Consider the following 23,048-nt stretch of genomic DNA (forward strand, 5'->3'; position numbering starts at 1 on the left):
TCCTACGGAAGATTTTCAGCTGGGGCGTTTGCTCCATTTTTTGCAAGCAGGTGTGGATGCGGGCCTAAAGTTAGGCTCTATTAAAGTACAAATTTCGGCCTTATCTATTTTCTTTCAGAAAGAATTGGCCTCCCTTCCAGAAGTTCAGACCTTCGTGAAAGGTATGCTGCACATCCAACCTCCATTTGTGCCCCCAGTGGCACTGTGGGATCTTAATGTGGTATTGCAGTTCCTGCAATCTCATTGGTTTGAACCTTTACGTAAGGTTGAGTTAAAATTCCTTACTTGGAAAGTAGTCATGTTGGCCTTGGCATCCGCAAGGCGGGTTTCTGAGTTGTCGGCTTTGTCTCACAAAAGCCCCTATTTAATCTTCCATGCTGATAGAGCGGAGTTGAGAACTCGTCAGCAATTTCTGCCAAAAGTGGTTTCATCATTTCATGTAAACCAATCTATTGTGGTACCAGTGGCTACTGACGCCTTGGCGGAGTCGAAGTCTCTCGATGTGGTCAGAGCTTTGAAAATCTATGTCGCCAGAACGGCGCAGATTAGGAAAACAGAGGCTGTATGTCCTGTGGGCTCCCAACAAGATTGGGGCTCCTGCTTCCAAGCAGACTATTGTGCGCTGAATCTGTAATACAATTCAGCAGGCTCATTCTACGGCAGGTTTGCTGTTACCGAAATTGTTAAAAGCCCATTCTACCAGAAAGGTGGGCTCATCCTGGGCGTCTGCGCGAGGGGTCTCGGCATTACAGCTTTGCCGAGCTGCTACTTGGTCGGGTTCAAACACCTTTGCGAAGTTTTACAAGTTCGATACCCTGGCTGAGGAGGACCTCTTGTTTGGTCAATCGGTGCTGCAGAGTCATCCGCACTCTCCCGCCCGTTCTAGAGCTTTGGTATAAACCCCATGGTTCTTGAAGCATTCCCAGCATCCTCTAGGACGTATGAGAAAATAGGATTTTAATACCTACCGGTAAATCCTTTTCTCTTAGTCCGTAGAGGATGCTGGGTGCCCGTCCCAGTGCGGGCTGTTTCTGCAGTTTGGTTTTGGTTACACTCAGGTTGAGTTGAGTACAGTCAGTCTGTGGCTGATGTTGGTCATGCCGTTGCATGCGTTGTTGTTGAATGCCATGTTGTACGGCGTGTTTGAGGTGTGAGCTGGTATGTATCTCACCTTAGTTTAAAAATTAAATTAAAAATTAAATAAATCCTTTTCCTCGAAATGTCCGTCTCCCTTGGCACAGTTCCTATAACTGGAGTCTGGAGGAGGGGCATAGACGGAGGAGTCAGTTCACACCCCTTTTAAAGTCTTAAAGTGCTTATGTTTCCTGCGGATCCCGTCTATACCCCATGGTTCTTGAAGCATCCCCAGCATCCTCTACGGACTAAGAGAAAAGGATTTACCGGCAGGTATTAAAATCCTATTTTTAATAAGACTCCATAGTACCCGGTGGTGAGGACCAGCATAGAGGATAAAGCGCTTGACCTGTAGCCCCTCCCCCAGCTCCGGGCACCATCTACTGCTGGTGTTCCTGCCCTGGAGCTACATCACTCTCTCCCTCACTCCCTGACTGAGACTTTGGGCGCCATCTTCTCACAGTAGCTGTGACTGGTCTCCGGGACTGCAGGTCAAGGTCTCCTCTGTAAATCCGCCTGATTTATCAGTGCTGTGATTCGACAGACATTCAAGTATTCTCCATGTCATTCTAAGACACTGTTAGTTAAGAACAAGTGTACCTCTACCAGAATATATTTGACGAATACTCTGATATATACATCCGGTCTCAGGTCGCGCATTTATATGTGTATATATATATATATATATATATATATATAGTTCAGTGCAGATTTATTGTCTGACTAAAATAATTATCTGCATTGTCACTGTGACTGTGTGTGCCTGTATCTGCTGTGTGAATTTCACTTTCAGTGTATTACAAGTTATAGTTATCACTGTATTCTGTACCCTAGCGGACTAGGTGCATCAGGGTCTATTATATAGTGTGGCGCAGTATTTACAGTAAAGAGTATTTTACTGTGTATTTCAGTCACCTCATACCGCATTTATTCTCTGCTTGTGTTTTGCATTTTCTGACACATAAATAGGAGATTTATTTGCAGGTATTATTTTTGTCCGGCTATATCGTACTGTTACGCTCTAAGGTTACATACACTATAATGTCTACCACAAAGGGCGGGAAATCCGTGGATGCTCCTGCATCATGCAATGCATGCACCAAGGATTTACCTGAGGGGGGAGTTTTGAAGGATGGTCTGTGTAATATGTGCCATACATCTCCCAGTCAGCCCGAAGGTCCCGTAGCCAATCAGGAGCCACCTTGGGCGGCGTTCTCAAATATGCTTAATACGCTTGTGACACGCCTTACGGGGCCATTACATTGTGCCATTACAGCCACATATTGTCCCTATGGTAAATCCGCCGTGGGCGGACACTCTGTCTACCCAGATACAACAATTGAATATAATCTTTGGTTAGACAAAAACCTACCACACGTCCTTCTGTGGTCAAGGGGTCATCTAAGCGGGCCGCCTCCTCACAATTCACTAATATCTCAGATGATACTTCTAATGAGGATGGGGAGTATACTGATCTGTCAGACACTGATACAGTCGCTTCTGACGAGGAAACTACAATGCAAGTTGATGTCCCTGACCTAGTGGAGGCTAAAAAGCTGATTCTTCAAATCGATGATGATGTAGATCCCTCTACTGCGTCTAAGAAGCCTGATAAATTTAAATGTCAGAAGGTAACTAAAGTAGTCTTATCACATTCTGACCATTTGGTAGAGATACGTCAGGAACCCTGGTCTTCTCCAGGAAAGAAATTCTCCCTGTCTAAAAAGATGCTACCTCGTTATCCTCTCTCCACTGAGTTGTGTAACAATTGGAAAAATCCACCGCCAGTGGATTCCTACGTCACCCGTTTTGTGGTGTCATATACTCTGCCTGTCACCACTGTCACCTCACTGAAGAAACCAACAGATAAGTCTGTTGAAGGATGCCTTACTCCCTTACAGGTGCTGTACATAGACCCACTATAGCAGCCTCATGGGCCGCAAAAGGAATTGAAGCATGAGTTCAGGCATTAGAGGAAGAGCTGCCTCAGGATATATCTGACACTGCCAGACAATATCGGTCTCATTTTGCCACCGCCTCCCACTACATTCAGGAGGCATCCTCTGATGCAGGTGTGATGGCGGCCAAGGCGTTGACTGCATCCATTCTGCCTCGCCGAATTCTGTGGTTGAGGTCATGGAAGGTGGACCTGGACTCCAAAAAGACCTTGGAGGTGCTCCCTTTTAAGGGAGACATCCTATTTGGGGAGGATCCGAATAAGATTGTTACAGACTTAGCGGCTGCTAAGACTGTGTTTTCCCAAATACTAATCCTTCTACACAGAAGGTAAAGAGTACCACTTTTCATTCCTTTCGACCTCAAGGGAAAGCAAAAGGTCAGGCATACCCGAGACAAGCTCGTCCTCCCAAAACCACTAAGCCCAAAGCAAAACAATCCTGGGCTGCCCGTCAACCTGCTTCCAAACAAGACAAGCCTGCTGCATGATGGGGCGGGCCTCCCCCTGGGGGATCTCAGGGTGGGAGGCCGACTTCTGCAATTCACCCAGGTCTGGTTAAAGACCACTTCAGATGCATAGATGCGAGAAGTCGTCTCTCACGGGTACGCAGTCTCTTTCAAGAGACGTCCCCCTTGCTAGTTTCGAACGACTGTTATCCCTTCGGACCCGTTGAAGGCGCAAGCTATGCACCTGGTTGTGCATTCCCTCCTGGATACAGGAGTTGTAGTGCCGGTACCCCTGTCCCAGAGAGGCAGAGGATACTACTCGACCGTGTTTCTAGTGCCAAAACCCAATGGGTCTTTCCGGCCTATACTCAACCTCAAATCACTGAACAAATTTGTGAGTGTCCAAGTTCCATAGGGAGACACTGTGCTCAATTGTACTGGCTGTGGAACCCGAAGATTATATAGTATCCCTGGATATACAAGATAATTATCTACATATACCTATTACCATATCGCATCAGCAATATCTGCAGTTTGCTATTGACAACCTTCACTATCAGTTCCAGGCTCTGCCATTTGGACTGGCCACAGCTCCTCGGATATTCACCAATGTTATGGCTGTGATGACGGCTTATCTCCGTCTTCAGGGATTCAGGATACTGACGTATCTGGATGACCTGCTGATCCTGGGAAACTACCCAGATGTCCTCCTAAGTCATCTGCAACTGACTGTTCACTTCCTACAAGCTCACGGGTGGCTTGTCAACTGGAAGAAGTCCTCGCTGGTCCCTGCTCGGAGCATGGTGCACTTGGGGGCACTGTTGGACACACACAGCCAAAGACTGTTTCTGTCTCCAGAGAAAGTCTTGAAACTCCAGGACAGTATAAGATACTTCCTTTCTCGCCCAAGAGTGTTGACACACTCAGCGATGCAAATACTAGGCCTTATGGTGTCAGCGTTCGACATGGTAGAGTACGCTCAATTTCATTTCCGCACTCTACAGAGCTTAATCCTTTCCAAGTGCGATGGCCTGCCTCATCGGATCAGGTCTCAAATGATCTCCTTGACTTCGGAGGTTCGTCTGTCACTGAGTTGGTGGCTACAGGATCAGCAGTTGAACAGGGGCGTCCCTTCTGGATTGCCAACTGGGTCCTCCTGACTACAGACGCCAGTCTGAGGGGTTGGGGCGTGGTGCTGGAGCAACACTCTCTCCAGGGTCGGTGGACCAAGGAGGAATCTCTCCTCCCGATAAACATTCTGGAATTGCGGGCAGTGTTCAATGCTTTGACTCTTGCCCTGCCTCTGATACAGAAAAGGCCTGTTCAAGTACAATCAGACAATGTCACCGCGGTGGCTTACATAAATCATCAAGGCGGGACTCGAAGCCGCATGGCAATGATGGAAGTGTCAAAAATCCTTTGTTCAGCTTAACACCATCTGCCAGCAATATCAGTCAGCAATGTTCATTCCGGGAGTCCTCAACTGGGAAGCAGACTTCTTCAGTCGTCAGGACGTGCACGCTGGAGCGTGGACTCTTCATCCAGAAGTCTTTCAACTCGTAGTGGACAAGTGGGGCCTACTAGATGTAGACCTGATGGCGTCTCGACACAGTCACAAAGTTCCGGTCTTCGGATCAAAAACAAGAGATCCTCAAGCAGCATTCGTGGACGCACTGGCAAGTCCATGGAACTTTCGGCTGCCCTACGTATTCCCTCCACTGTCACCCCTGCCCAGGTTTCTACGGAAGTTCAAGCAAGAAGGAGGAATACTACTTCTAGTCGCTCCATCGTGGCCCAGACGGCATTGGTTCTCAGACCTGCAGGGTCTGTCGATAGAGTGTCCTCTTCTACTGCCTCAACGCCCAGACCTCCTTGTTCAGGGCCCTTGTGTCTACCCGGACCTGGTCAGACTGGCTTTGACGGCGTGGATCTTGAAGCTTCACTCCTGAGGGCCAAAGGATTCTCTGTGCAATTATCCAAACTATGCTAAAGGCCCGCAAACCGGCTTCTGCACGGATTTATTATAGAGTCTTGCAACAAGGCCTGGATTTAGGACTTTGTTTGGCCTCCCTCAAGGTTCACATATCTGCCTTGTCGGTGTGGTTTCAGAGAAAAATTGCGTCTATATCTGACGTTCATACATTCACTCAGGACGTCCTGCGGATTCAGCCTCCCAATGTCCCTCCTGTGGCTCCATGGGATTTGTCTGTTGTCCTGAATGCCCTGCAAGAGTCTCCATTTGAACCTCTTGAATCGGTGGACCTTAAATGACTCACAGCCAAGGTCCTGTTTCTGCTGGCTATTGCCTCTGCTAGATGGGTGTCAGACTTGGGTGCTTTCTCCTGTCGTCCACCCTTTTTGATATTTCATCGTGACCGAGCAGTTCTTAGAACTCGCCCTGGTTACTTACCTAAGGTGGTGTCATCTTTTCACCTTAATCAAGAGATTGTGGTTCCAGCCTTCATCTCTTCTGAATTGTCCTCCAAAGAACGGTCTTTGGATGTGGTACAGGCTCTCCATATATATGTCAGATACCCTCTTTGTACTGTTTGGTTTCCACAAACGTAGCTGGCCTGCGAATAAGCAAACCTTGCCCAGATGGATTAGAATGGTGATTGCACCATTTATTATTCCACCAATTATGCGCAGATTAGACTCCCAGCTCCTACTGCTATTAAAGCCCATTCTGCTCGGTCTATTGGACCTTCTTGGGCGGCCCGCCGTGGTTACGTGGTCCTCAGTGAACACGTTTATTAGGTTGTATGCCTTTGATACTTCTGCTTCCCAGGATGCTTCCTTTGGACGCCAGGTTCTCATACCCACTAAGTCGCGTCCCCTCCCTTGAGGAACTGCTTTAGGACATCCCTGATGTATTCCCTGTGGAACACAGTGTACCCGGCTGCAGAAAAGGAGATTTATGGTAGACTTACCATGGTTAAATCTCTTTCTGCGATGTACACTGGGTTCTACAGGGCGTCCACCCTGACGCACTTAGCTACTTTGGGTTTGTGTGGCATTAGCCACTAGTCCCTTCTCCTGTTGTGAGAATGTGGTTCTATGTGAGTAACGTCTGCCTTCTCTTTTACCTGCTTCTACATTGGACTGGTTAACAAAACTGAGCTCACAGTGCCTGCAGGTGGGGTTACAGAGGAGGCCCCGCAATGCATCCTGGGACAGTCTAAAGCTTTAGTCTGTTGGTGCCCCTGGATCAAGATCCATCTCTTCACCCTGATGTATTCCCTGTGGAACCCAGTGTACCTCGCAGAAAGAGATTTAACCATTGTAAGTCTACCATAAATCTCCTTTTTTATCATTGTCTTAGGAGACTTATCAGTAACAGGTCGTCTACAGAAGTGCTCGGATAAAATATTGGACGGTTATATGACTCTGGCCATAGACTCCCCTCTATTGTCAGAGCAACAGAGGCAGGATCTCAATCCAATGGTTATTCGTATCCTGTCTGCTACATCGCTTCCCACAGCGCCAACTCCAATCAGTGTTTTACAGGTAATATATATGTCATATATACATATATTCCATATCTGTGTTTCTTTTTAAGCATTTAAAATGTTCTAAGTAACTGTATAATATCTGTATAATATCTGTCTATGACTGTTGTTACATTATAATAACTTGTGATGTTAACAGGGATGATTGTATGTGGATGCATGAAACGCATTGCTAAACTTTGAATGGAGACTTTTTGATGCTTATTTTATTCTTTCATTTTTATTTCTCTAACGTCCTAGTGGATGCTGGGGACTCCGTAAGGACCATGGGGAATAGACGGGCTCCGCAGGAGACAGGGCACTCTAAGAAAGAATTAGGTCTACTGGTGTGCACTGCTCCTCCCTCTATGTCCCTCCTCCAGACCTCAGTTAGAATCTGTGCCCGGACAGAGCTGGGTGCACTTTAGTGAGCTCTCCTGAGCTTGAAGAAAGTATTTTGTTAGATTTTTTATTTTCAGTGAGATCTGCTGGCAACAGACTCTCTGCTACGTGGGACTGAGGGGAGAGAAGCAAACCTACTAACTGCGGATAGGTCGTGCTTCTTAGGCTACTGGACACCATTAGCTCCAGAGGGATCGAACACAGGAACTCACCCTTGGTCGTCCGATCCCGGAGCCGCGCCGCCGTCCCCCTCGCAGAGCTAGAAGGCAGAAGCCGGCGAGAGAAGCAAGAAGACTTCAAAATCGGCGGCAGAAGACTCCTGTCTTCATATGAGGTAGCGCACAGCACTGCAGCTGTGCGCCATTGCTCCCACATTACACCCACACACTCCGGTCACTGTAGGGTGCAGGGCGCAGGGGGGGCGCCCTGGGCAGCAATTAGAGACCTCTTGGCAAAGTGGGCATATATACAGTTGGGCACTGTATATATGCATGAGCCCCCGCCATTATTTTACACAAAATCGCGAGACAGAAGCCCGCCGCTGAGGGGGCGGGGCTTCTTCCTCAGCACTCTCCAGCGCCATTTTCTCTCCACAGCTCCGCTGAGAGGAAGCTCCCCAGGCTCTCCCCTGCAGAAGCATGATAGAAGAGGGTGGAAAAGAGAGGCGGGGCACATAAATTTGGCGTGAAAACAATATACAGCAGCTACTGGGTTAACACTACGTTACTGTGTGATTCCTGGGTCATATAGCGCTGGGGTGTGTGCTGGCATACTCTCTCTCTGTCTCTCCAAAGGGCCTTGTGGGGGAACTGTCTTCAAATAGAGCATCCCCTGTGTGTGTGGTGTGTCGGTACGTGTGTGTCGACATGTCTGAGGTAAAAGGCTCCCCTGAGGAGGAGATGGAGCTAATATGTGTGTGAGAGGGTGTCTCCGTCGACAACGCCGACACCTGTTTGGATATGTGTAAGTGCTAAGGTGAATTTATTGCACAAAAGATTAGAGAACAGACAGGAAATCTACCCATGTCTGTCCCTATGGCGCAGAGACCTTCAGAGTCTCACAATGCTCACTATCCAAAATAATAGACACTGATATCGACACGGAGTTTGACTCCAGTGTCGACTACGATAATGCAAAGTTACAGCCAAAATGGCAGAAAAGTATTCAATATATGATTATTGTAATAAAGATGATTTGCATATCACTGATGACTCATCTGTCCCTGACACAAAGGTACACATGTTAAGGGGAAGAAAGCTGAGGTAAATTTCCCTCCTCTCATGAGGAAAAAGAGCGGGAATCTCCAGACAAGAGACTGCAGCTTCCCACAAAGAATTCTCAGGCAGTATCCTTTCCCCACTAGGGCCAGGATAGAATGGGAATCTTCCCCTAGGGTGTCACGTTTGCCCAAAAGGTAGCCCTGATTTAACAGCTATCCTCAGGGATCCTGCAGATAGCGTGCACATTTTGGTACACTAAGACCGGCGATTGTGTCGGCATGGGTTTATAGCGCTGTGGCAGCGTGGACAGGTACCTTAGCAGCAGAAATTGAGACCCTAGTATGTATATATATATATATATATATATAAATATATTGTGACAAGAACACTGGGATAGTGTTTGAGGGCAGGTATGTTTGTCCCAGGTTCTTGTCTTACATGTTTTAGAAAATGAAAACTTCTAGGAAAAATGCTTTTGTTTTGTCAGAACCTTTTCAGTTTGCTGTAAAAGCTGGGTAAAGGCTCTGAGAGAGAGATAAGGCGAGTTCTAGACATTGGGCCCAGTTCGGGTCTTTGGCCTCACAGAGGGCTAATCAGGGTTTCAGCTGTGTAAGAGTGTTATAGGGCTGCTAGCCTGATTAGTATGGGCAGACTGCCTGGGAAGACTGGAGGGATCTGTGTGAGAGAAACACGCTTCTGGATACAAGTGAGCTATACAGTGTTTACTGGAGAACCCTGTGTTTTTGTTTAGTGATAGTTAGGAACATCTTGTGTTTAGTTAGTGCCGGACAGGCAAGGTATTTTCTTTTGGTGTTTGTTTTATTTTCTGTTTCAATAAAACTGGCCGGGGCCAGTTGTACCAGAAACTGGACTTGTGTTGTTTCTCAGCTGCTGCGTGCTGCCATATTCCCCAGGAAGAGGCGCCTTGCACCCCTACAGTGTTACAATATGTATATGTAGAGATATATTTATATATATATTAAAGATGCTGTCTTAAGAGATATATATCATAAAACATGCCCAAAGAGACATGAGTATACTGGGTCCTAGAGGCAAAGCTATGTCGATTTCTGCTTGACGTATCCTGTAGAATATGCAATGGACAGATGATGCCAACTTAAGTGGCATATGGAAGGCTGAGGATTGTGTGGAAAAGGGTTCTCGGACATGGTCTCCACAGCTATAGCTGGTTATTCTAATATTTTGCCTTATATTCCTGCACAGCCTAGGAAAGCACGTCATTACCAACTGCAGCCTTTCGAACAAAGAAACAAGAAAGTCCGAGGTGCGTCCTTTCTTGCCAGAGGCGGGGGCAGAGGAAACCAGCTGCACAACACAGCTAGTTCCCAGGAACAGAAGTCCTCCCCAGCCTCTACGAAAATCCAGGCGGAGCTAGGCCCGGTGGGGGCACGCCTTTGTAAGTTCAGCCACAAGTGGGTTCACTCCCTGTTAGATCCCTGGGCAATAGATATTGTGTCTCAGGGATACAAGCTGGACTTTGAGAAGATGCCTCCTCACTGAAGGCCTTCCGGCTTCCCCCCTCCCCCGAGAGGGAAACAGGGTTAACTGCAATTCACAGATTGTATCTTCAACAGGTGGTGGTCAAGGTTCCCCTCCTTCAACAAGGAGGGGGTTATTATTCGACCATGTTGTAGTCCCGAAACCAGATGGTTCGGTCAGACCCATATTGAATTTAAAATCCCTTGAAAAGTTCAAGTTCAAGATGAAATCGCTTAGAGCGGTCATCGCAAGGGAGGGGGATTTTATGGTGTCTCTGGACATAAAGGATGCTTACCTTCATGTCCCCGTTTATCCACCTCATCAGGAGTACCTCAGATCTGTGGTACAGGATTGTCATTACCAATTCCAGACGGTGCCGTTTGGTCTGTCCATGGCACCGAGAATATTTACCAAGGTAATGGCGGTAATGATGGTGCTCCTGCGAAAGCAAGGAGTCACAATTATCCCATACTTGGACGATCTCCTCATAAAGGCGAGGTCCAGAGAGCAGTTGCTGATTAGTGTAGCAAGCTCTCGGGAAGTGTTACAACAGCACGGCTGGTTTCTGAATATTCCAAAGTCGCAGCTGATTCCTACGACGCGTCTGCCCTTCCTGGGCATGATTCTGGACACAGACCAGAAGTAGGTTTTTCTCCCGACGGAGAAGGCTCGGGAGCTCATGACACTGGTCAGAGACCTCTTAAAACCAAAACAGGTGTCGGTGCATCACTGCACGAGAGTCCTGGGAAAGATGGTGGCGTCATACGAGGCCGTTCCCTTCGGCAGGTTCCATGCGAGGACCTTTTCAATGGGATCTGTTGGACAAGTGGTCCGGATCGCATCTACAGATGCATCGGCTGATCACCCTATCCCCCAGGGCCAGGGTGTCTCTTCTGTGGTGGCTGCAGAGTACTCAACTTCTCGAGGGCTGCAGGTTCGGCATTCAGGACTGGGTTCTGGTGACCACGGATGCAAGCCTCCGAGGGTGGGGGGCAGTCACTCAGGGAAGAAGTTTCCAAGGGCTGTGGTCAAGTCAGGAGACTTGCCTTCACATCAATATCCTGGAACTAAGGGCCATATACAACGCCCTAAGTCAAGCGGAGACCCTGCTTCACAACCAATCGGTGCTGATTCAATCAGACAACATCACCGCAGTGGCTCATGTAAACCGCCAAGGCGGCACAAGGAGCAGGGTGGCGATAGCGGAAGCCACCAGAATTCTTCGATGGGCGGAGAATCACGTATGAGCACTGTCAGCAGTGTTCATTCCGGGAGTGGACAACTGGGAAGCAGACTTCCTCAGCAGGCACGACCTCCACCTGGGAGAGTGGGGACTTCATCAAGAAGTCTTCGCGCAGATTGTAGGTCGGTGGGAACTGCCACAGGTGGACATGATGGCATCCCGCCTCAGCAAAAAGCTACAGAGGTATTGCGCCAGGTCAAGAGACACTCAGGCGATAACTGTAGACGCACTGGTGACACCGTGGATGTTCCAGTCGGTTTATGTGTTTCCTCCTCTTCCTCTCATACCCAAGGTGCTGAGAATCGTAAGGAAAAGAGGAGTGAGAACAATACTCATTGTTCCGAATTAGCCTAGACGGACTTGGTATCCAGAGCTGCAAGAAATGCTCGCTGAGGACCCATGGCCTCTGCCGCTAAGGCAGGATCTGTTGCAGCAGGGACCTTGTCTGTTCCAAGACTTACCGCGGCTGCGTTTGACGGCAGGGCGGTTGAACGCCGGATCCTAGTAGAAAAAGGGATTCCCGATGAGGTTATTCCTACGCTAATAAAGGCTAGGAAGGACGTGACGGCTAAACATTATCACCGTATACGGCGAAAATATGTTGCTTGGTGTGAGGCCGGGAATGCCCCTACAGAGGAATTCCAGCTGGGCCGTTTCCTTCACTTCCTACAGTCGGGAGTGACTTTGGGCCTGAAATTGGGATCCATTAAGGTCTGGATTTCGGCCCTATCCATTTTCTTTAAAAAAGAACTAGCTTCTCTACCTGAAGTTCAGACGTCTGTAAAGGGAGTGCTGCATATTCAGCCCCCGTTTGTGCCCCCAGTGGCACCTTGGGATCTTTACGTGGTGTTGAATTTCCTGAAATCACACTGGTTTGAGCCACTTAATACCGTGGAGTTAAAATATCTCACGTGGAAGGTGGTCATGCTATTAGCCTTGGCTTCGGCTAGGCGTGTGTCAGAATTGGCGGCTTTGTCACATAAAAGCCCCTATCTGGTTTTCCATATGGACAGAGCAGAATTGCGGACTCGTCTGCAATTTCTGCCAAAAGTGGTGTCATCTTTTCATATGAATCAACCTATTGTGGTGCCTGTGGCTACTCGTGACTTGGAGGATTCCGAGTTACTAGATGTAGTCAGGGCTTTGAAAGTTTATGTAGCAAGAACGGCTAAAGTCAGGAAAACTGAGTCGCTGTTTATCCTGTATGCATCCAACAAGCTGGGTGCTCCTGCTTCAAAGCAAACTATTGCTCGCTGGATCTGTAACACGATTCAGCAGGCTCATTCTGCAGCTGGTTTGCCGCTTCCAAAATCAGTAAAAGCCCACTCCACAAGGAAGGTGGGCTCTTCTTGGGCGGCTGCCCGAGGGGTCTCGGCATTACAGCTTTGCCGAGCGGCTACTTGGTCAGGTTCAAACACTTTTGCAAAGTTCTACAAGTTTGATACCCTGGCTGAGGAGGACCTTGTGTTTGCTCATTCGGTGCTGCAGAGTCATCCGCACTCTCCCGCCCGTTTGGGAGCTTTGGTATAATCCCCATGGTCCCCAGCATCCACTAGGACGTTAGAGAAAATAAGATTTTACTAACCGGTAAATCTATTTCTCGTAGTCCGTAGTGGATGCTGGGCGCCCGTCCCAAGTGCGGACTTCTTCTGCAATACTTGTATATAGTTATTGCTTAAATAAGGGTTATGTTATGTTTGCATCAGGTTGTCTGATGCTCTGTTGTGTTCATACTGTTAACTGGGTAAGTGTATCACGAGTTATACGATGTGATTGGTGTGGCTGGTATGAGTCTTACCCTGGATTCCAAAATCCTTTCTTTGTACTGTCACCTCTTCCGGGCACAGTTTCCTTAACTGAGGTCTGGAGGAGGGACATAGAGGGAGGAGCCAGTGCACACCAGTAGACCTAATTCTTTCTTAGAGTGCCCTGTCTCCTGCGGAGCCCGTCTATTCCCCATGGTCCTTACGGAGTCCCCAGCATCCACTACGGACTACGAGAAATAGATTTACCGGTGAGTAAAATCTTATTTTTTATCTTTATGCCACATCAACAATGTTATCTTGTGATACTGTGATTTTATTGATTTATATTTATTATTTTTTTTCTTTTTGTGCTCTTATATTGGAAAACAAACCATAAAACTTTATTTTATTTGTATTTCTCTGTGTTTGTTTATCATCTTCCTTTTTAATATACAGTATATTTCTTATATGGGGAGAAATTAGGGGAAAGTGCGCCCCTAGGCACAACAGTATTGGCTACCCCTGCCATCCAATTTTATTATTTTCATTGTTTGACTATAAGCCCTCATTTTGGGGATTGGTAGTTTAGTATAATATAACCAAATAATAAAAAAAGCCATGAGCTATGACATTTGCTTTGTAATATATATACATACTTACTAGGTAGGACAGCTTATGGGGCAGACTGCCCATGTCCTACCCATTCAAATTCAACTCAGGATGGTGTGCAGTACATTACAGTGGAAATATTTAGCAGTTGCTGGTAATTTCAAACTGAAAACATGAGACCAAGTACCACCGCACAAGAAGTGCCGCCCCTAGGCCTGTGCCTCACGTACCTAATGGGAAAAACGGTTTCTTATATTGAGGGTAATTCTGAGTTGATCGCAGCAGCAAGTTTGTTAGCAATTGGGCAAAACCATATGCACTGCAGGGGGGGGGCAGATATAACATGTGCAAAGAGAGTTAGATTTGGGTGGTTTATTTTGTTTCTGTGCAGGGTAAATACTGGCTGCTTTATTTTTACACTGCAATTTAGATTTCAGTTTGAATACACCCCATCCAAATCTAACTCTCTCTGCACATGTTATATCTGCCCCCCCTGCAGTGCATATGGTTTTGCCCAATTGCTAACAAATTTGATGCTGCGATCAACTCAGAATTAGGCCCATTGGTGGTCATTCCGAGTTGTTCGCTCGCTGCTAATTTTAGCGGAATTGCTAATAGGCTAAAATCCGGCAGTTCTGCACATGTGTATGCACAGCAGGGCGCACGCGCTAAGCAATTTTACACAAAACTATGTTATTTTACTCACGGGCGAACAAAGCTTTTCAATCGCTCTGCTGATCGTAGTGTGATTGACAGGAAGTGGGTGTTTCTGGGCAGAAACTCTCCGTTTTCAGGGAGTGTGCTAAAAAACGCAGGCGTGCCAGGTAAAAATGCAGGAGTGTCTGGCCGGACGCAGGGCATGTTTGTGATATCAAACCAGGAACTAAACGGACTGAGGTGATCGCAATCTAGGAGTAGGTCTGGAGCTACTCAGAAACTGCAAGGAAATACTTAATAGCAGAATTGCTAATCTTTCGTTAGCAATTCTGCTATTAATAGCAGAATTGCTAATCTTTCGTTAGCAATTCTGCTATGCTAAGATACACTCCCAGAGGGTGGCGGCCTAGCGTGTGCATTGCTGCTAAAAGTAGCTAGCGAGCGAACAACTCGGAATGAGGGCCATTGTCTGCTATAGTGAGGACATCTGCATACTTTATCATTCGACTTCCCATGACCGTATATATGCAATTCTAGGTTTGATGTGTGTATAATTTCTTTCCTATTTAATTAATAAAAATTATCATTTATCATCTACTTTTGGAGTGGCGTTCCTGACCATTGTTAGGCATTTGGTTCCACCTTTTTTGTATTGTCATAGACACATCTGTATTTATACTGTGAAGTTTTCATCAGCACCAGAAAGTATTTATTGCTTAAGATTATCCTCAGGTTTTTTGGGTTTTTTTTGGAAGACCCTTTCTCTCATTAGGTCACACAGATCAAGGTACACACCCCTTGGCACTTTCCCCATTTTTATTTATTTATTTATTTTTTCATATTTGGGGGGGGGGGGACTTCTTGGGATAGCAGGATGGGCCTTCAAAAGTCCTGAGAAGCTTCAAAAACTCCAATTTGTTGGCATCATTGCAGAAAGGGAGAGATCTTGGGCAGACCACAATGTTAAATGGACTATGTAGGAGTTTGGCCGCATAGTCTCATGGAGTGGTGAAACTATTCTGCTTTGCTGCCTTTAGTACTTGGAGAGTACACTTCTTCCTTTCAGCTCAACACTGCTCTTTTAATATTGCATGACCTCATTAAGAAGCATTTTAACTGGCCACAAAATACAGACCAGTGATCTATTCACTAATGAAAGAAGGGAAAGTGTAGTCAATATTAGCTATATACTGTAATGCAGACATACCCCTATGTATGGGCTTTGAAAAACTGATATTACCCAATAAAGAATTGGTTGCTATACCTATTTTAATGGACTTTTAAGTATAATTATTTTTTCACTTGAGAAAGTATTAATTCCTATACATTTTCTGTATGGTATTTAAACTGGGTCAGTAGCTGAAAAAAGTAGGACAGTGAATCTTGTATCCAAAGGAAGGACTGAGTCTAAAAGAGAGGTCCCACTGTAAGACATACATCCACATTTTGTTCCGAGTTCACATTTACAATGAGCCATACTACATGCGGTGCCTACAATAATAAATGTGAAATATCTCCTTATTTTCCAGGAGAAATGTGTGCCAGTGTACTGCAGATACAGATTCCAGGATCAGCCTTTTCACCAGACGCACGAACAGACACATGGAACTCATGTTTTCTTTAGGGATGTCAATGTTGTTTTTGCAGGAACCATATGTCCCGGCAAGCTACATGAGTTTCTTCTTGGGCCCCCAATAGAGATTGAGGTACATGATCGTGATCAGAAAATAGAAGAGGTTGTCAGTAAGCCGTCACTTTTTGGCATGCAGCCTGAAGATGAAAAACTAAGTAATGTTGGTCTTGTGACTTCTAAATGTACTGTGCATAATCCATTCACAGAACGAGACAGATTGTGGGATCCTTATGGGATTGCAAAGATAAGCTTGTCTGAACTGGCCTATGGTGCAACATATTTAAATGTTTGTGTTCCAATTCACAGTTGTGAGAGACAAGATCCTACTGGGTGTCACTCTGATAGCAAAAATGGCAAAATAGTTGGCGTTATAGGGTCAGTGGATGGCCCCCAGGATTCACCCCTCCCAGTAGGACACTATTTGGATGCCCAATCACAACTCAAAATAAGAGTAGACCTGGCAGTTCCACTTCCTTCAGAGGCGGAGTCTCCCGAATGTCCCTTTGGGCGCATTGTCTACATCTTAGATTATAAGAACAATCAATTATTTCATGATGTTATTACAAAAATTACTGAAGTCAACTCAAGAGCTCTCGGCTTGGATCCTAACTCAGTGAATATCGCTTTGGATGCTCTTTCCAAATTTGGTTTATCAGATGATCAGAAAGATGACATTTCCCTGAATGTTATAACTGGAGTTCATATTATGGATGGAGCAATTCATCTATTTATTTTAGAAGGATTGAAGCAAGAAGCTATTAAGGAGCTTTGGGAAACCATACCAATTAGGTACAAATTATGTATAATTTCAGTGTAAATATAAATTATATTTAAGTAGATGCAGTGTAAATGGCTTACATGTATCTGTCAACTGGTGTGGAATGAATGCTGGGTCAGTTGGTGCTCTGTGAATGCACAATTATGGAAACAGATATAAAATATGTGCAGCTTCGTATGAAGATTTGGAAAGTTGAATTCATTTCTTTACACTTTGTTACAGGCCATCAGGAGACCAGGGAAAGTTAGAGGTTCTGTACAACTCAGAAATGGCATTTCATGAGCGCTTATACAAAGATCTTGGAGTTTTGGTGTGTCACATCAGTCTGCATAAGCCTTTGTCCTTTTTTTTGAATCAGCCACTTCTCTACATCAGGGATATGGTTCCTCTACTGTGTTTTCAGGCTTTGTCAAGGTAGATAAATCTCTATTGATATTATATTGCTTCATTGTAAAACATAATAAAAAAGCAGAAGTGATCGTTCCACTCAGATTAATGCTCACATTGGGTCAGACTCAGAGGTGCATGCAGTTGCAAAAAATATGCTAATGACTCAGATGCTGTCTTGTGCATTGAAATGCCCACCTCCGGCTTCGCTTATCCACAGCTGATGTACAAAAGCCGAAACATAAGTTGCACATCAGACGCACCATTAAACATCTGAAAAACCCTATGCTGTGTCAGAATGCGAGTCCCAGCTAAGACGTGGTACACTAAGACATGCCCAGAAAACGGTCCCAACATGCCTGTAATTTTCTAACCATTCCTCGTTACCTCCCCAAAATGCTGATTACCTGTCACTGAACATTGTGTCCACCTCTAAATCAGACCCATTGTCACACAGGGAAATCATCTTACCATGCATCTACAGAGGGTGTAAACTGTAGCTAACTTCTTTCCACACACAAAGCTACTTGCTACTAAGTCGTTTGTTTACATGTAGAGTGAGCCACATAACTAACTTCTGTCTACACTATCTAGTCTGAGTTGATATCTCCTATACCTGCTTCAGTGTAAACATATTGCAATATTCTTTCAGGTTAGACTATATCTGCAGTGCCAAAAAATTACGAGACATCATCCATAGCGACTTGTTGCCCTCAGTAGAAATGATACAACTTCTGAGTCGGGAATTTGGGCGTCCGTTTAACATTGGAGATTTGTTAGCTGACACTGAGAACTCGTTCAATAAAACAGGGGTTACTTCAGAAAAGGAAGTGAAGAGATGCCGCTTGCACAGCCCGCTAGACAACTTCAACGGACAATACTTTCAGTGGAAGTACGGGATGAGCATGAGACACAAGGACAAAAATTACATTCAGGTAGAGTTAATGTCTTGCACTCTACTAATTTGGTTTTCACTGACGTAGTAGTTTTTAACATTTTTTTACTATGGTAATATCCTTAGATGCTGCATCAGTTCAGTCTGTTCTGGGCACAGGAGATACAAGCAGAATTGAAATTCTAAGAAGAGCAATACATTGTTGCAGAGAATACAACTTGAATGACAGGGCTGACAGTGATTTGAATTAATCTTGTAACTGTGGCCCAGATCTATCAAGCTTTTAAAAGTGATATATTTCACTTGATAACGTACCGGCTCCTAACTGCCATGTTACCTACTGTGTTTGAAAAATGACAGGAGCTGATTGGTTGGTACTTTTTCACCATGCAATTTATCTCTCTGTATGGCTTAATAAATCTGGATCTGTCTGGAAATGTTGATATTGCCAAGAGCATCAGAGAATTATCTTAAAAGAGAGCTGCACTAAGCAGGATGTAAAGGGCTGAATATTGTTTTGTTTATGACATTTAGGGGGGTATTCAATTAGTGCAATTTTTTTTTCGACCAGTCGAAAAAATAAATAAATCTGGCACTGGCAAAAACCACGTGTTTTGTTGAATTCACGGGCGTTTTCACACGTTTTTAGCGTAATTTTCGCCCATGCTGATTAGACTTAAAAAAAGTGAAACGGCATGGGCGAAAATGCCTGCAATTGAATACCCTGTTTCGAATTAGTGCCACACACACTGCAATATCTGTTCATCACATTGTGTGTATCTAGGATGATTCCAAAAGATTCTGATACCCACAGTATCTTCTGCATGTTTCTAGGCCCAGTAAACTCAAATAACTCTTGTCTTTATCTACAGAAAAATGTTGAGAAAGTTAATCAAATGAGCATAATGGTGAGAAAACCTAAAGTGGAGTATGTGGAGGTCAGTCCTGTGGATAGAATGCTTATTCACAACTACAGTACTCAGACATTCAATTCCACAGAACTGGCACAAAGGATTTTACGACAGAAAATGGCAGAGGTGCGTAAACATACATTCTCCATTAAAGTACTTCAAATTATCCTGGTTTTTCCTTGTAAATGATTGTCTCTTTAAAATTACGGCCATTCTCGGACAACATTCCGCATCTCCGGTAAACTCTGACCCTATTATGTATACCCCATCTCTGGATCCCACCTCTCCAATTACTGCCCGCTCTCTCTCATCCCATAACCTCCCTCTCATAATACGTAATCTAATTAAAGCTACTGGATATCCTACATCTCCAATATTGTCACAAGCATTCTTAAGATCCCTATATATTGAACGAAAATTGTTCAGATTAGTCAATGAAACAACTGTTCTTAATGATTAATGGGGGTGATTCCGAGTTGATCGCAGCCAGAAACTTTTTGCTGCTGGTGCGATCAACTAATCCCCGCCTGTGGGGGAGTGTATTTTAGCTTAGCAGGGCTGTGTTCGCTTGTGCAGCCCTGCTTAGCTAAAAAAAAATTGTGCTGTTGAAAAGTAATGCTGGATCTACTTACCCTGTGTGACATTCCTCCCGGCTTTGAAGTCAGACATCCGCCCTCCGTTTGCCTGGACATGCCTGTGTTTGGACGACCACTCCTCGAAAACGGCATCCAACGGTGAGTGTCCGCCCCGGAATGCCTCTTCTCTGTCAATATTCTTGCGATCGGCGCTGCAGCTTCTTCTTTCGCTGTGTACGCCGTTGCCCGGCGACGTCCGTAGGCGGGCACCGCTGCCTGTGTGCAATGCGCACGCCGCGCATGCACAGTTCCGACCCGTTCGCACCGCAGCGAAGAACCGCTGCGTGCGAACGGGTCGAAGTGACCCCCATTGTTCAGTGTATGGACAAAAACAGTAAACCATCACATCCTGAAAACATCTGGAAAGTGGTCAGGATTGTTTTGATGGAATTATCAAACCTGTCTGATCATCTTGACCGTCGTTCAGCCAATTCCATGCTGTGAATGTAGATTGCCTCTTGCTGTGTGGAGAAATTTCAGTCATCACAACATCCCTCCTTCCCTCATCTATTTTCTCTGGTCATCTGCATAGTGCAGTCTATGGACAACCTAGCCTCTGACATGTGCCTCATATTCTCTCTTGATGTCACCTTTAATTTCGCCCCCTTGCTGCTTCCCTAATTTGGAACACCCTAATCCTTCCCCCCACAGTCATGTAAATGCTTTTTCAGCACACACCCCAAACCAGATAGTATTCGATTGTAAGCTGTCATGTGTTTGGCACTCCCTTCTGACTATCTGACGTTTGCACCTTTTCTCTCAAACTCTTATTTCCTTTTTCTCTTACGTCCTAGGGGATACTGGGAATCCATTTAGTACCATGGGGTATAGACGGGTCCACTAGGAGCCACGGGCACTTTAAGAAATTTATAGTGTGTGCTAGCTCTATGCCCCTCCCACCTGACTCAGTTTAGAAAATGGGCCCGGAGGAGCCGGTCATGTTTCTGGAAGCTCCTGAAGAGTTTTCTGCATTTATTTTCTCTGCTATTTTCAGGCAGGACTGGATGGCACCAGCCTGCCTGCTTCGTGAGATGGGGGGGGGGGGGGGGTAACCAGCCAACTTCCCAAAGGGTTATTGGTCCCATTCCCCGCTGACAGGACAAAGCTCCTGAGGGAACTATTTGCAAGCCCCACCGCGGCGAACGTACATTAGCGCAGCACACATCTACCCTTAACAGAGCTAGAAGGAAGAAGAGTGGTGAGTACTAAGCCGACGTCCCGACTAGCTGGTCGCCGGCCATTATGGCGGCAGGATGGTACAGAGACGCACAGCTTCTTTATGGGGCGGCTGGGGCCCCAGACTTAGTACACAGTGCGGTCGCACGGCTTCTAACGGAGCACACTGAGTCCCAGTACACTTTGGGTGTAGTATGTGATGCTGGCGGTCGGGCTCCCGGCGGCCAGCATACCTGTGCCGGAATCCCGACCGCCAGCATACCAACAGCTGGGCGAGTGCAAATGAGCGGGCAACCTGTAGACAACCCGTACACTTTATGTGAACACAGTACTCAGACTGGCATTACAGACTTAAAAGGGGGCTGACTCCATTTTAGGCACAAAAATCACCTCAGCCAGCATAACAAAAGAGCGGGAAGACCGCGCACCATTGCAGGGGCGGGGCTTCACTATGAGCGTATCCGGAAGCTCACAGGAGCCATTTTACAGATTGCATTATCACATACGCTGACTGCGGGGACGCGCAGCTCCTCCAGAAAGCCTCCAGTTTACCTCAGCGGTACCAGGGGGTTATAGCAGGGAGGGAGCGTTATATAGTGTACTGAGTCCCCAATTAGGGTACTTAGTCTGTGATCCAGCTAAGCTTACTTTAGCGGGGGGCGTGGCCTGGCTGGCAACTGTGGAGGCTGTGTTTCAGAGGAGCTCCGGCTTCCACAGCTTTAAAGAGCCCACTATTGCGGTATTTGCTCCCCTATCTCTTCCCGTGTCCCCATCCCCGTGGGTGAGTGCCGCGGAATCGGGAGCCGGCTTAGGCCGACTCTGCGGGTTGCGGCCTTTCCACGTCCATAGAACCGGGGACTCTAGTTTGGAGGCGGGCCAGAGCGTGTGATGGAGCCGCGTGCGGGTGCCCTGTGATCGAGCCTCTGCCTGCGCAGCTTGCTGGCGCCTGGCTCACCGCTCCCCACAGCCATCGGAGCGCTTGTACCGCAAGCTGGGAGCCTTGGTAGAGGATGAGGAGAGACCCTCCTGGCACACATTCTGACGAGCGGCGGCCATCTTGTGAACTGTGAAGTGAGACCATAGCGCCGGACTCATAAGTTTATACACCAGGGAGCCCCTGTATGTGTACTCTCCTGCCTCTCCCTTATGCTGCAAGATACCTGCTTGGCTGCTGCTGAACTGTTTATTACATTTACGGCTGCTGACACAGCTCCCTCAGCTCTGGGATCTTAAGTAGACACACTTTACCTAAGCTGCACATATTATTCCTTGTGATGTTGCACAGCATATATTTATCTCATTTTTTTCCTTTCAATAAGAACTGGCACCAGCCATATGCCACTGACTTTTAACATCCTATCGTCCCCCACCTCACCCTGTGCATGCTGGAACTTGCTTCATCTTTAAAACACACACTATTCTCCAATCCCTGAATGACGCTGCTGGACGGGTCGTTTAGGTGAGGGGGATAGCTCTGGTCTCCGGGGCGTATTGTGTGTCTGCCCCTGCAGCTACAAGTGACCTTCCTACGCAGCCTAGCACCCAGAGGTGTTAACATTATGTTTTTCTTCCTGCGCTTCTGTATGATTTATATGGAGTGATACTATGTGAGCAGTGACCGTGACCACTTCTCTTACCGAACACAACATTGAATGTGATCTGACCTGTCCCGATACTATCTATAGTGCTTCTTGAACGTGTTATGGACAGATTCGTAACCTTATCAGTGCCTAAACCTCAACGTATCAAGGGGAGTGGAAGAGACGCTGTGACCACTTCTGACCTACCTCTTCCTCCTGACCCAGGTCTCCCTGTACTGAGTCCCGACGGCCCAGACACAATGCCACCAAAGGCCTCTTCCACGCCTCCTTCCTATGCAGAGCTTGTGAAAGCGAATAAGGAAACAGTGGAGCCTCTACTTCAAACACAGGCTGATAAGCTCATGTACGCGGTCTCCGATATTAAAGCAGAACTGCACTCCATGTCTCGTAAAATATCCATTAATGAGAACCGCATAGGAGCTAACTTTCAAGAGATCAACGATTTAAAGCAGCAGGTCCTCTCGGCAACATATGCTGTCAAAGATAGATGATCTCGAGAATGGCTTGAGGAGAAATAACTTGAAGATAATAGGCCTCCCGGAAACCCTTACGGGCCAGGATTTGTTTAAGTTTCTGTTATCTGATTTGCCTGAACTACTTGGGATCCCTGAAGAATTATCCTCACTGGAAA

The 23,048-nt window shown here is 46.3% G+C and overlaps 1 protein-coding gene across 3 annotated transcripts in view; it reads left to right on the forward strand.

The window, feature by feature from the left end:
• Nucleotides 1-23,048, forward strand: part of CFAP92 (cilia and flagella associated protein 92 (putative)) — a 567,578-nt gene that overhangs the window by 330,507 nt on the left and 214,023 nt on the right. For 2 of the 3 annotated variants that reach the window (XM_063940590.1, XM_063940589.1), the window contains exons 9-13: nt 6,860-7,044; nt 15,931-16,823; nt 17,035-17,226; nt 17,852-18,134; nt 18,967-19,131. In XM_063940590.1, coding sequence (XP_063796660.1) covers nt 6,860-7,044; nt 15,931-16,823; nt 17,035-17,226; nt 17,852-18,134; nt 18,967-19,131 — 1,718 coding nt within the window. The remainder of the gene's footprint in view (nt 1-6,859; nt 7,045-15,930; nt 16,824-17,034; nt 17,227-17,851; nt 18,135-18,966; nt 19,132-23,048) is intronic. The other variant, XM_063940591.1, reaches the window with a different exon arrangement.

Source organism: Pseudophryne corroboree, chromosome 9, assembly GCF_028390025.1.
Source record: "Pseudophryne corroboree isolate aPseCor3 chromosome 9, aPseCor3.hap2, whole genome shotgun sequence".
NCBI classification, from domain to species: domain Eukaryota; kingdom Metazoa; phylum Chordata; class Amphibia; order Anura; family Myobatrachidae; genus Pseudophryne; species Pseudophryne corroboree.